The sequence below is a fragment of the Procambarus clarkii genome, chromosome 75 (assembly GCF_040958095.1).
Source record: "Procambarus clarkii isolate CNS0578487 chromosome 75, FALCON_Pclarkii_2.0, whole genome shotgun sequence".
NCBI lineage: Eukaryota > Metazoa > Arthropoda > Malacostraca > Decapoda > Cambaridae > Procambarus > Procambarus clarkii.
The window spans coordinates 24,962,960-24,977,446 of NC_091224.1; the positions used below are offsets into that span (position 1 = coordinate 24,962,960).

The 14,487-nt window shown below is 37.8% G+C and overlaps 1 protein-coding gene across 1 annotated transcript; it reads right to left on the reverse strand.

The window, feature by feature from the left end:
• Positions 1–350: 350 nt before the first annotated feature.
• Positions 351–13,762, reverse strand: LOC123771669 (transcriptional repressor protein YY1). The gene is given in 6 exon segments (XM_045764300.2): positions 351–2,349; positions 3,477–3,646; positions 3,786–3,923; positions 3,925–3,945; positions 4,435–4,619; positions 13,038–13,762. Coding segments are annotated over 6 exon segments (1,068 nt in total). The 5' UTR covers positions 13,465–13,762; the 3' UTR covers positions 351–2,222.
• Positions 13,763–14,487: the final 725 nt, after the last annotated feature.

Below are 14,487 nucleotides of genomic sequence, written 5' to 3' on the forward strand. Positions count from 1 at the left end.
AATTTACCATTCTTTTCTTTAATACGTTATATTGTTTAAGCTATTACTGTTTCTCCATATTCAGTGTAAAAACTCAGCAGTGCTTGGACCATTTGCAAAACAAATTGTGCATGGATAGTTTGGCTACAACAAAGCACTTATCACTTGTGCAAATAAAAAAAAAATATAGAATGCACCATCCCCATGGGTCTAGAAGATGGGAGGAAATAAGATGAAGCTGAAACGGGGGAAAAAAAAAGTAAAAAATATAAGCTAAAATTTGTGCCAAACATTAATGAATTATAAAGTGATAAAAAACAAATAACGAATTAATTTCTGCAATATTTCTATGGGCAAGCAAGACCAACCAATCTACATCAAAATTTTACTCATATAAAATACAATTTCTTTATTACTAATATGCCTGAATAAATATTAGTGTATTGAAAGTACTGTCAGCTCTATTAAGTTAGTTTATAATTTAGAGACCTGCTTGGTTCATCCTCACAGGACTTCTCTAAAATAAACGTGATCAGCAGTCATTGGAAAGTTGTCTATACATGGTTTATCCTGATTACATCAGCAATGCATTACCTAAACTATAATTATTACAAAACAAAGGACAAATTTTAATACTCGGGAGATGCAAGCCATGAGACAGGAATTTGATTCAAGGCTCAGGCAGAGTTGTCAAGTTAATACTGTCCATGATGTGCATGGAGCGGTCACTTGCTTGAGCAGAGTTCTAAGGGCAATACTGTCCATGATGTGTATGGAGTCCGTCACAAACTCGTGCCAAGTTTCAAGGGCAATATTCTCCATGATATGCATGGAGCCAGTCAATAGCAATGTCAAAATTGCTAATTCAAAAAGAGGGAATGGTGCACGTGATGCTAGCCTTTTGATATCCCACTTTTTGTTTAATAAATGCTAGCTAGCTTGTGTATTTATTAAAGCAGAGTGGTTTATACTCTAGCATCTTTATGCATTTTCTCAGCCATTGCAAACTTGAACAGTGCCCTCCACAAACTGGTTTCAGTAATTTTGGTATAATTTCCAAATATCATTTACATTAAAGATGAAGACCTCACATTTGTAACAAAATTACAGATTAAATTATTATATCACATTCCTTTTCATTGAAACAACTGAATTTCAGTTATCTAATACAATTTAGCTATAAGAAAGATAACTAAACCTATTAAAAAATTTGCTGTTATTTTTCCAATTATAAATGTATAAAAAATTATTTATATAATTTTTGTACTACATTTTCAACACCTAAGATTCTCTGTATGAGAGGTAGAGAAAGTACGGGCCAACAATACATGCACACGAGCACTGTTAACATTATTATGTACACTGGTATAGGGGAAACAAACTGTAACCAGTTACCAGAGTTGTAATGTTACACATACAACAAACATTCTTACAAAACACACACACACACACACACCTGTTGGTTAATAATGCACAAGCTCAAAGTCTTCTCCAAACTACAATTGCAAAGTAAATATTTCACCCTTGGATGTAATTTATATATAACGTTCAAAATTTTAGATACATAAGAATAATGTAGCAAAATGTAATTTTGTTTCTTGCAGTTTGTTTAGTGAATTGAATCAAAATCTGTGAAAACACATTTCACCCACTACAAGTACTACTTGATAATTACAATATAAAACCTGCTTATCCAAAAACAAAATTACAACAATAGAAAGTATTTATCAACTGACATTTGAGTTTGGCAGTCAAAATCACAACTGGTCTTCTTAATCAAATAATTATGACTTCTTGCTTTCTTGCATTAGGATTTGCAAATCGCTCCATGGCACTTGTCTCTCCAGTGCAGCTCCCGGCCCCTTTAGTCTGCTTGGTTTATGCGTAGACTTCTGCTGCTGCTGCTCACATTTGTGTAGCTTTTGATTGAAAATGATATATTTTCTGGAGATAAATAACTTGAAACTGCACCAAAACTTATTCAGTATTTATTTAGTAGTTTCCAAAGCACTGACTGGCCTACCTTACTAAAGCCATATTTATATAATTTACAATAAACAAAATTATAATAATGCACTTGTTAGCTTATCACTGCGTTCATTTGTAAAATGTTCCTTTACAGTACTGTACAACTGTGCACAAGTTCATATCCACTGGAATCTTTAAAAGTCACTTCACATAGAAAATACGCTTGTGCACAACAGTCAATTGTCTCTGAATACACCAATTATTTTACACATAAATTAGCTGGTGTAAATAACAAACTGTTGGTCATCTGGTGAGGGCATCTCAACCTGCACGTACTGTTGAGTCGAGTTGTAATCTGTCTCGTACTGTGGTGTTGTATTGGCAGCTGCTCGCATGTTGTTTCTGCAGAAAAGAAACAGACTGTCAGTTTTGCACCAATTTGTATTAATACTCTTAACAAATATACTTGCCGTTGTACAATAATATGTTCCACAGTGTGTTTTGACAAACAATTCTGCTTGAAGTCAGTCATGAATATACTGTACCGTAATACTAAGACAAAGACAAAGTTACTGATTCAGCGCCGTCAATTAACAGCAGTGAAGAACTATTCTTCACTACTGTACCAATGATAAACTGGCTGACAGTTAATGTAAATATTTTCCTCTGCCTCTCAACCAAATAAATATATGTAAACTTGTCTTCCCCCTAAATAAAGTGAAAATGGGAGAACTGAAATGATTATTAATGTAAGAACTCATAAATAACATGCAAATATTACATGTTATACATGACTTTTTGGCCACAAGTAAGTCAGACATATACAGGAGTGAGTTTGGATGGATACTGTATAAATACTGTAGGTGCTGCCTTATATGAGCCAATAGGTCTTATGCAGTTTCCTTAATTCTCATGTTCTTAATGTGGAATTATTGTACATAATGAGGTGACTTCTGCCAGCAACTGCCCAGTAAAGCATGAACCAATGAATTTGGTAAATAGGGGTTGTATTGCATATCAACTTGACCCAGAATTACACTTCTTAGCTTATAAACTAAGCTTGGCACAATTGCTCAATAAATGCTCCCAGACACTAACAAACTGTTTCCTGCTTCAGAATGACTAATAGGGAAAATAACAATATTAACCTTTTTTTTATTGTGGTACAGTATACTAAATAATTTATTTAAAAAATCAGCACTGTCTTTAGAGGTGATCAATCTACTGTGCATGTTTTGAGTAGGGATACATATTTCACATCAGTTTTTAAATTGCAGTATCAATTTATTTAGATCTCATTACTTATCAGGTTGTAGCCTGCCTCTGCTCTGTTGAAAACATGTGCAGTACAACAAATTATGTGCAAAACATGACATGAATACGAACCACAGTATATGTACAGCCCCTCCTCCTAACACACCCACATTTGGCAACATGGTGGCCAGATTTTAATATCACCTCATAACACATGGCTCCTAAAGAAATGTGAAAAAAACCTGCATATAACAAAAACTATCTGGGAAACTTACTTCGCTTTGGCATGGGTGAGGATGTGTGATTTAAGGTTGGTACTCTGAGCAAATTTCTTATTACATCCATCAAATGGACATACATAGGGTCGATCTCCTGTGTGAATTCGTACATGAGTTCTTAGATTAAAATCCAATGAAAATCTCTTGCCACAGCCCTCAAATGTACACTGAAATACACAAAAGATCCCATAAGAAATTAAATTAACCAACTTCTCTATCATGCATACTACTGAACCTATGTCTCCAGCAATAAAATCTTTCATTATGAATACGGTACTAATTATATATTTACACAGCTTTACCTACCTGAAAAGGTTTTTCTCCAGTGTGTACAAGCTGGTGCCTTTTAAGTTTTGAAGACTCTACAAAAGCTTTACCACATTCTGCACACACATGTACTCTAGGACCATGAGTATGTAAGTGTTTTCTCATGGCAGAATTGTCAGCGAAACATTTTATTACAACCCTGTTGGAAAGAAATCACATTTATTCATAAAACATTAAATTAGATGAAAAATTAAATATACTGCAGAACATTTCAAGCATAGGCTTAATAGATATAACAGCAGAGTATTATACATGCAGATGTTCCATTATTTGTTGAAGCTGCAAGCTGGATTGATAAAAGTACCAGGACACTAAGGGAGGATTTGAGGAAAACCCTGGCAATTTTAGCAGCTGAGGTTAGATAGATGGCTATGATTTGCTATCAGCTGTCTCCTAATGGAAAGAATATGCAACAAGTACGCATGTCTGTAGGTCAAGATAATAGTGTTGACTATAGGAGTAATGTAGACAGCAATTAACCAAGATGATGGACTAGATTTTTAAAGGATTTGGCTGCTAGAAAGGGTTTACTACTCTTTAATACTTGTTCTTGAAAAGTGTAATGGTTATTTGACAAGACTAAATAAAGTATTTCATGTTTAGAATAGGGTTAATTCAACACACAAACCTTGTGTGGACAGGCAATTGTTCTAGCAATGTCATCACTACTAGATTTCTTTGGTTTTATCTTTGCAAACTCTGCTAGCTGTTTAGGGTCGGATAGGTCAACTCCAGGTATACCAGCCAACTTCTTGTTTGATCCGGCCATGTACTCTGTATAGTCTGGATCTGGTTCTGGGTTACTGAGGTCATCTGGAAATTTCAAAGACTAGTTTAGTCTGTGAACCTTCAAGATATGAAAGATAAACTTTGAAAACTACCCATTTCATAAAATCTCACAAATAAGCAGACGATGAATCACAATAACGTGGCAGAAGATATGAAGATTAAACCACACATCACAAGATGAGGAGACAACGACGTTTCGGTCCTTCTTGGACCATTATGAAGTTGATTGTAATAAGCAGGCGATGAGTCACAATAACATGGCTAAAGTATGATGACCAGACCACACACTAGAATGTGAAGGGACGACGACGTTTCGGTCCGTCCTGGACCATTCTCACAGTCGACTTGAGAATGGTCCAGGACGGACCGAAACATCGTCGTCCCTTCACATTCTAGTGTGTGGTCTGGTCATCTTGATTGTGATAATGGTCCAGGATGGACCGAAACGTCATCGTCTCCTTATCTTCTGGTGTTGGGTTAGTCCCCACAAATAACATGACCCGTTAAAGAAAGAAGACTAAACAGCAATTTATTCTGTTCTAACCAAATACAGTAACAATACAAGAGGCTCTCACAAATACTGTACCGTATATCTAATATAAATAATTTAGATTTTGATACGACTATACTGTATAAAACAAGTGGCTTGTGATGTGTGCAGAGGTCACAGTGTAAATCAAAACTCGCATAACTAAAACTCAAAAGTACTGAACATGTGAAAAATAGGGCTAGGTTCCAGAAACTTTCAAACTCTACTTCTTTTCACTCTTGACAGAACACCTACAGAGCAAATTTAATTTACTGAAATGCTCAGTAGGCCTACCTCATCCATCAACTTAAATATTGTCAATTGAAAAGGCTAGGTAAGGATGGAAGGGAGTGAGTTCGACAGTCCTTCAAACAAACACTACTGATAAGCCTAGCAGCAAATGCCACCGGATACACAGTACAGTATGACTATAAATCATACATAAACCCAAAACATGCATTATTTCTTATTCTTGCATTATTATGCATTCTATGTCTCCCTTCTTTCACTTTATATTTATTGTGAGATTAAAGCAAGAAAATTTATATTTACTGCATCAGCTACACTTGTCACTATTGGAGGCAGCGGCAGATAGCTGTCACTCTTGATAACACTCACTTCTTTTATCATACGAATTTGTTTTTATTTATAGCTCCTGTCACGACAAAATCATGTACAGTACAGTATTTATGATTTTTCTTACTTTACTTAGGGTAAAATAGTATGGTTGAGACTGATAATGTGTAAAGAATGATAAAAAGAGAAGAGTTGGTAGCCAGTAGTAAGCTTACCACTGGCTGCAACAGGTCGCCTTACCACTGACCACCACCATACTTGCACCACACAACAATGTGACTCGATGCACTTCTTGAAATGACTAAACACTACACATATAATTCTTACTTTATTTAGAACAAAATAGTAGAGATAGGGTTGATTACTTGAATAATTATATGAAGGCAGGTTAATAGCAATATTTCAACCAGCAGGGGCAAGTGATGCAAGTAATTTTGTAAATGATGCAAGACAGGGTCCCTCACTGTCAGAAATAAAACTTTTCACATACAGTACCATTATGGACGCTTGTGTTAATAAACACCATTCTTCAATCTTCCACTTATGGTGATATAGCTTGGGAAACCGGTTTTGGTTAGGTTATGCAAGGTTATTATCCCATTAATCATTATGCTCAACCCACGTAAAGAAAGTTTTGCCAGCACATTAAACAATTATAGTAAAATTGCTCACCCACATAAATCCATATCAGCATTATGTAATACTGTACCACACAAACAACAGGCTGATAGATAATTACAGTATTTTAAAAAGTGACTTCTTAATTAATAGTCCAACTTTTGATCTTTAAAATCTTTGTACGAGCCAAACTACACCAGCTGGGATTCATTTCACAGAGTAACCAAAACTTGGGTCAGTAAATCATATGACAGTTCAATATGACAGCATATGACAAGCATTCAAAAATATTTAAATTTTAAAACAAAGATAAAATACTTCTTTGAATGTAGATGAAGAGCTCCTTTCTGAGCAGACAATATAGTTACTGTACTTCCTTGGGCACTTCTGCTCTTCCAACAATAGAAAGACACTGCCACATTAAGTCAGCACTTCTTGGTCCAGTAGGGATCTTTTTAAATGTCCCTATTGGGTCTGAGTGGGAAACAAAAAAAAAAAAACTATCCAGCTCCAAGTGATCTCTAGGTCAATCCAAATTTCCACAGATCATGAACATGGTGCCAAGCCTGTGGCTGAATGCATTTCACTTCTTTGCAAAGCAGCCGAGGTAACCACACATTAGTGTGAGGCACAATAGTACAGTACTTTACACGGGCTGAGAAACAGAATCATCACAGAGAATCATATGAAGTGACGAGACACCCTAAGATACCACTGCAGGGCCACCACAGGACACAAAATGATGGACTGGCTGCTGAATGACCCAAGCGAATACCAAGAAGGAACCTGTCCAGAAAGATGGCTAGTAAAGCTTAGCCAAGAGGGAACTGGTCGAACGTGAGCAGAACCTTGCTCACAAAACCCCCCTCACTTCCAAACAAGATAAACTCGAACAGCAACAGTGATCAAGAAATTCATCCAAATAGTTACATACCTGTAGCCAAAGCCAACAAAACAAAATCTTAAGATTAAAGTCTTCAATGATAGTTATGCTCAAAACCAAAGTAGTCTACACAAAAATTACAAGATTGCATCGAGACCAGGCAGGTTCCAATAGAGCATGAGGGCAGAATGACTATTGTCATTCTGAGGTATTGTACTCTACCTGGTCTAATAAACAGGAAACAAGACAGACCCATGCCAAGGGCAAAATGAGGCTGTGCCAGAACTGCCCAATAAAATGCAACAGACATACTCCGCTATTTGACCTGTTCACTCTTTATCACACTGTTTATAATTAGATTTTGCTGACCATTCTTAACTGTCCATGTAATTTCTAATTTGAGTGTCTGTGCATGCACTAAACATTGAATTTGACTCTTAGGCCATTTATAAATAAAACTGTTCCTCACTTGTGATATAAAAAAGATTATTGATAAGTACAGTATATGTATTTGTGTAGCAATTATATATATATATATATATATATATATATATATATATATATATATATATATATATATATATATATATAAATATATTCCTGGGGACCATCAGGCCTGATGGTCCCAGGAATATATATATATATATATATATATATATATATATATATATATATATATATATATATATATATATATATATATATATATATGTATGTATGTATATATTATGTATGTATGTATATACAGGTGTATGTATGTATATACTAGGTGTATGTATGTATATACAGGTGTATGTATGTATATACAGGTGTATGTAACATTAACAACTGTATAACTAGCTTCAAAAGATTGTCACTTGCTTAGCTAAATTAACTATGGAGGTTACATAGTTAACCTGAACCGATTATGTGCCTTTGTAACCCTTTCCACCACCGGCCACGGGATGGGTATGGACTGCATAACTAAGAAAGAAATTGACTTCATTGTTGACTTTAAGCATTGATTTTTGGCAAATCCAAGTGCATTTCCATTTTCAGGAGGTTTTGATAGGGCTATTACGGTATACGTATCTTAAGCCAAATCCAGGGTGTGCATAAGTTTTGGAATTGAATACTATAATGTTAGTAGTTGCACTAATGTTGGGAGGGGTTGCTGTAGTAACTTTGTTTGGGGGGGGGTTGTTAAGGTGGTTTGTTCTGGGGTTGTTGGGAATGGGGTTTGTTGGGGGAGTTTAATGAGGCATTGTTGTGGTGGAGAGTTGGCAATATGGTGGAGAGTTGGCAATCTTTATTACATTACTGTACAGAATTTGGAAATGCTTTGTTTTGGTGTCAAAAATAAGAGAGGCAAATTATGGGGCTAGTCTCCAGACACTATTTATTACATCATTTTTTTTTTTTAGATATTATGAACTGTACATCTGCCTGAAAACAAAAGAACAAAAAATAAAATATATCCCCTAAAATTTGGAAAAAATCTTATTATTTTTGTAAGACCATGCACCAAATCATGGAAATATTAATGTTATAATATTTATTCGTATTCTAACAAGTTTCTAGGACTCTATTCCTATTTTAATGTGGTAAATATATTCAATGAGTTTCTGGTATTTTTCAGGTTTCATTCTATGGACTGGTGTGGCTTCTTCTAATTTTTGTTTAGGCACTGATGTCTGGAGGATAACTTCATCCTTTTCCAAAAGTACATTATTATTTTATTATTATTATTTTTTTTTTTTTTTGGGTGGGGGGGGATTTTTTTAGAATTTTGGGGGGACATGGATAGCTACAGTATTCAATGTGACTGCATATTCCCCTGACATAGTACAGTATTTATATAAATTTGCCATTTTTGTCAGTCTCTCTTACATTGCCTGTTCTGTTATTGACTTTTATTTTGTTATTGTACATACTTTATCTGTAGCAATTTCTAGTCTGGTATTCTCTGAATCTCTTATATAGATTGTCTGGCTGTCAGGTTTTCAAGATTTCCTTTTTCTGGTCTGTTAAGTGTGTCGTTTGATACTGCCGCTATTTCCATTCTCTCATTTGGCATATAGTACAGTACAGTAATTGTTTTTTCCTGTTTTTCTCCACTTTTGTACTCATCCTGGGCCTTTTCTTCCTGGTGATATACTAATACTGTATATATCAAAGACCAGGAGGAGAAAAGTGTTTTCCATTGTAAGAAATGAGAGCACAAAGTATACATAACCCTCACCAAACCTAAGAGTTGTAACTACGTTGGATGCAGACCACTGTACTACTTAGAAATTGGGTGATGTGATACTGTGCTATCCCAATCCCAACAGAGGTCGATGGAGTACTGAATATTTCAATACAGGCCAATGTACTCGCCTAGTTGTGCTTGCAGGGGTTGAGCTTTAGCTCTTTGGTCCCACCTCTCAACTGTTACTTATCTGGTGTACAGATTCCTGAGCCTACTGGGCTCTATCATATCTACAGTTTAAACTGTGTATGGAATTTGCCTACACCACATCACTGTCTAATGCATTTCATCTGTTAACTATTCTGACACTGAAAAATGTCTTTCTGCATCCCTGTAGCTCATTTGGGTACTCAGTTTCCACTTAGTGTCCCCTTGTTGACCAGACCACACACTAGAAGGTGAAGGGACGATGACGTTTTGGTCCGTCCTGGACCATTCTCACAATCGACTTGAGAATGGTCAAGGACGGACTGAAACGTCGTCGTCCCTTCACCTTCTAGTGTGTGGTCTGGTCAACATACTTTAGCCTCGTTATTGTGACTCATTGCCTGCTTGTGTCCCCTTATTTGTAAACCATCCATGCTAAACATTTTATCTTTATCTACTCTATCAATTCCTGAAAATTTTATAGGTAGTGATCATGTATCCCCTAACTCTTCTGTCTTCCAGTGTCGTGAGGTTCAGTGCCAGTATTCTTTCCTCGTAGCTCCTCTTTGCTATGAGGACTAGCTTGGTGGCTTACCTCTGATCCTTTTCTAACTTTGCTTTGCGTTTGACTAGATGTTGACTCCACACTGGAGTTGTATTGGTCTGACATATGAGGTATGAAAGGTTCTGAATGATTCCTTACACAAGTTCCCTGAAGGCAGTTCTTTCTAATAGAACATGGTACAGTAATGTGGTACAATGTTGTTGGATACAGGCCACATAGTGGTGTTATTGGATTAAAGCAATGTGGTGCTGTAATTTGGATACAGCCAAATGAGGTCATGTTATCTAGAAACAAGTCAATGATGTGCAGTATACAGTTTCAAATGTAGATATGATAGAGCCCAGTAGGCTCAGGAATCTGTACACCAGTTGAGTGACAATTGAGAGGCGAGACCAAAGAGCCAGAGCTCAACCCCTTCAAGCACAACTAGGTGAATATTATTTGGATACAGGTTAATTTAGCACTGTACTACAGTATTTTGATACAGGCAGATTGGGCACTGTACTATTTGGATGCATGTTAATGGGGCACTGTACTATCTGGATGTACTGTATGTTAATGGGGCACTGTACTGTTTGGATACAGGCAGCTGGGGAAGTGTGTTATTTGTATAAAGGCCATGAGGATGCTGTGCTATATGTATAAAGGCCATGAGGATGCTGTGCTATTTGTATAAAGGCCATGAAGATGCTGTGCTATATATGCATAAAGGCCATGAGGATGCTGTGCTATTATGCATAAAGGCCATGAGGATGCTGTGCTATATGTATAAAGGCCATGAGGATGCTGTGCTATTTGTATAAAGGCCATGAGGATGCTGTGCTATTATGCATAAAGGCCATGAGGATGCTGTGCTATTATGCATAAAGGCCATGAGGATGCTGTGCTATTTCTATAAAGGCCATGAGGATGCTGTGCTATTATGTATAAAGGCCATGAGGATGCTGTGCTATTATGTATAAAGGCCATGAGGATGCTATGCTATATATGCATAAAGGCCATGAGGATGCTGTGCTATTATGTATAAAGGCCATGAGGATGCTGTGCTATTATGCATAAAGGCCATGAGATGCTAAGCTATTTGCAAAAAAGCCAGGGGATGCTATGCTATTTGGATAAAGGCCTTGGGGAAAGTGTACTATTTGCATAAAGGCCATAGGGATTCTGTGCTATTTGAATATATGAAAGCTGATGTGCTGTATTTCTGAATACAAGAATGTGAATACTGTACTGTTTTTGGGAGCAGTGCTAATTCAATACAAATATGCCAATGGGGACTGTACAATTTGGATACAGGCCACTGTAGTGCTGTAAACTATTTAGATACAGGTTCAATTTAGATACAGATACAGGCACGTTGTGCCTGTATCTGGATGCCGATAGAAGTTGCACAATAGGAGTTGTGCTATTTGGATGCCGATAACAAAAAAGCCACTTATCTTACCCGCTTCCATTTTACTTATTTTCAAATGAAAGGTTTAAAAAAAAATCTTTACCAATTACATGATAAACTAGATTTATTACTGCAGACACTGTCATTACTAAAAACTTCCTCCACTGAAATATTAACACTGCATGACATTTATTCTTCCACATTCTAACTTTAATATGTCCAAAAGAACTGTAAAAAATATTATATTAACTGTAGATTCTTGTGTGGAGGATTCCTCTACAATAGGCTTACAGCTTTATTGACATTACTTTGCCCATTAAACATTTTATCATATCGTTTCTCTTATTTGCCTTATGTGAAAATTACTATATTTTATGTTGGTAATTGAGGTATGCAGATGAATTCTGCCATCTAATCTAACCCATCACCTATAAAAGTATTTTAGGGTACTGTAGCACTGGATGTAAAACTATTTCTAACACAAAATTTAGTTTTTAAATTATAATTTATGAACAAAACAACCAGGACGAAATCCTTTTCTTTAACTACTGTATTTGGCATTTATCATCGTAAATGTAATAACTTTCCCTGAAGAAATTAAAAAACATTTTTTATTTTAGACAAACATTACAAAAGTTAATAGTTCATTTGTGCATATATGCAGCCTACATCCCATATAAAAGATTTCTTCAATTTTAAATTGTTAGTTAATTTGCGACTTTCAACCCCCGTACTGATCAGGAATGCAAACATTCTTCAAAAATAAATTCGATTCTCTTAATATATTCATCAAGGTCAGAGATCTGGCACCAATGGCGGCTGTCAGGCACTTCGTACACCTATCTCCTACTCCAATATAAACCCTTAACTTAAATAATATCACATTCCGTGAGTGTGAGCGCTGCTAGAGTATGACCTCCCACATGCTGGCATAGTCAAGGGTCACCTTGTATGGTTATACTCAAGAGTATGAGGATAGACTCTAGCCCCCCTTCCCTCCCCATGCCCCGAGGGCCAAGGTCGACCTCCACACTCATCCTCAATTATATTGCTCCTCGTCCCCGTCCTCCAGCGGCTCCCTGGCCCAAACCCACACCCAGGTTATAAATAGGTCGGCACGCGGGGATATACTGTCCTCCCAACATGTTTCTCTGCCCGCGGCCGAGTAAACGCCACAAAATACTGGGAGCGAGTCCCGGCCTCCGCCTGAAAATGGCGACCGTCCGCCATTGTTGCTTTTCCGCCATATTTCGGTGCCATATTTAACATGGCTGCGCCCAGGCCTTCATGGCGGACACAAAACAAAAACAAACATTGAGAGCCCAGCCATAACCCAGGCCAAATCCAGCCATCTTAACGCTAAGAGCCCACCAGTGGTGGAGCAAGAGCGCCTTATCGATCTCCAGGCCAGGATGAGGAGGCGGTGTAGGTGGTAGTGGCGTGATAGGGACAAGATCCTGCTGAGAGAGACAAGAGACTAATACACAACACTCACGCCTACCTTCGTCTACCCCCGAGGACCACATCGTCACAGAGAACTCCCCCTCCAACGTCTTGATCTGCACTTGCTTCTGCTCCCACTTCTGGCCCACACTGGCGATGGAGGTGAACTCGTCCAGCTCTCGTCTCCGCTTCTGGCCCTTCTTGTGGTGCTTCTTGGAGGGCCCCGGCGACGACTCCACACACACGTCACTGTCCACGGGCACCGGGATCTCGTAGGGGATCTCCTGCTCGCCCACCACCTCCTCCTGCGTCTGGAAAATGATCTCCTCGCGACCAGGTTCGGGCAACTGTTGGAGAGCGATGATGGGTTCACCGTCGTAGGTCTCTATGGTCTCCACGGGCATATCCACCGGTATGGCCTCTATCTCCACCTCCTGTATCTCCGGCTGGACCTCCACCTCCGTCACGAAGTCGGAGGAAGCCATTTTTTCAGGCCGTGACACGGTAGGAAGGGACTAAGTCACCGCACTTGACACCACCACCTCCACTATTGCCAGTCCTCCATTCTTACTCCAACACCTCCACCACCTGCCACACGCCGCCTCCACACACACTAACACTATTTTCCTCCCTGCCCTTTAACCCATCTCTAAGATCAGTTAGCTAGGAGGTTAAGGAGCGGCCATAGTGTAGTAGAGTTATAATGAGTGTGTGGCTTAGAGGGGTGTGGAGCGGGGGAATATTAGGAACATGAACACTAGCCGAGCACAGACTCTCACCACCGCAGAGTTCACTGTTGAGCGCATGACGTCATCACGCGCCAACTTTGACTTCCTTAGTTCACAACCTATCAAAATATTATTAATAATCATACATGCTGCATTTATTTACCAATATTTTATTTGGACACAGGTTCAGAAGACACATATGCAGAACACAAAAATATTTCGCAAACAAAATATCAATATATCTATAATAATACTGGAAAGCATTTAATATTAGTAATAATAGCCCTACCACTATCATCTATAACAAATAAACAGACCATAACAAAGTAAGAATTATGAGAAATAGTATACAAGATTTATATTTATGCACTGTGATAAGCAAAGTGTAAAGAGTCAGGTCGGGGGCCTTGCGGCTGAGTAGACAGCCCTCGGGAGTCGTAGTCCTAAGGTTCCGGCTTCGATCCCCGACGGAGATGGAAATAATAATAATAATAATAATAATCATTTTTATTTAGGTAAGGTACATACATAAAGAGATTTTACAAAGTTTGTTGGGTTAATAGATAGAGCTAGTACATACAATGCCTAAAGCCACTATTACGCAAAGCGTTTCGGGCAGGAAATAAATGGGCAGTTTCTATCACCCTGGTAGGACATGGTAGAGGAAAGATAGTATGACATGGTAGAGGAAAGATAGTATGACATGGTAGAGGAAAGATAGTATGACATGGTAGAGGAAAGATAGTATGACATGGTAGAGCAGGGATAGTAGGACATGGT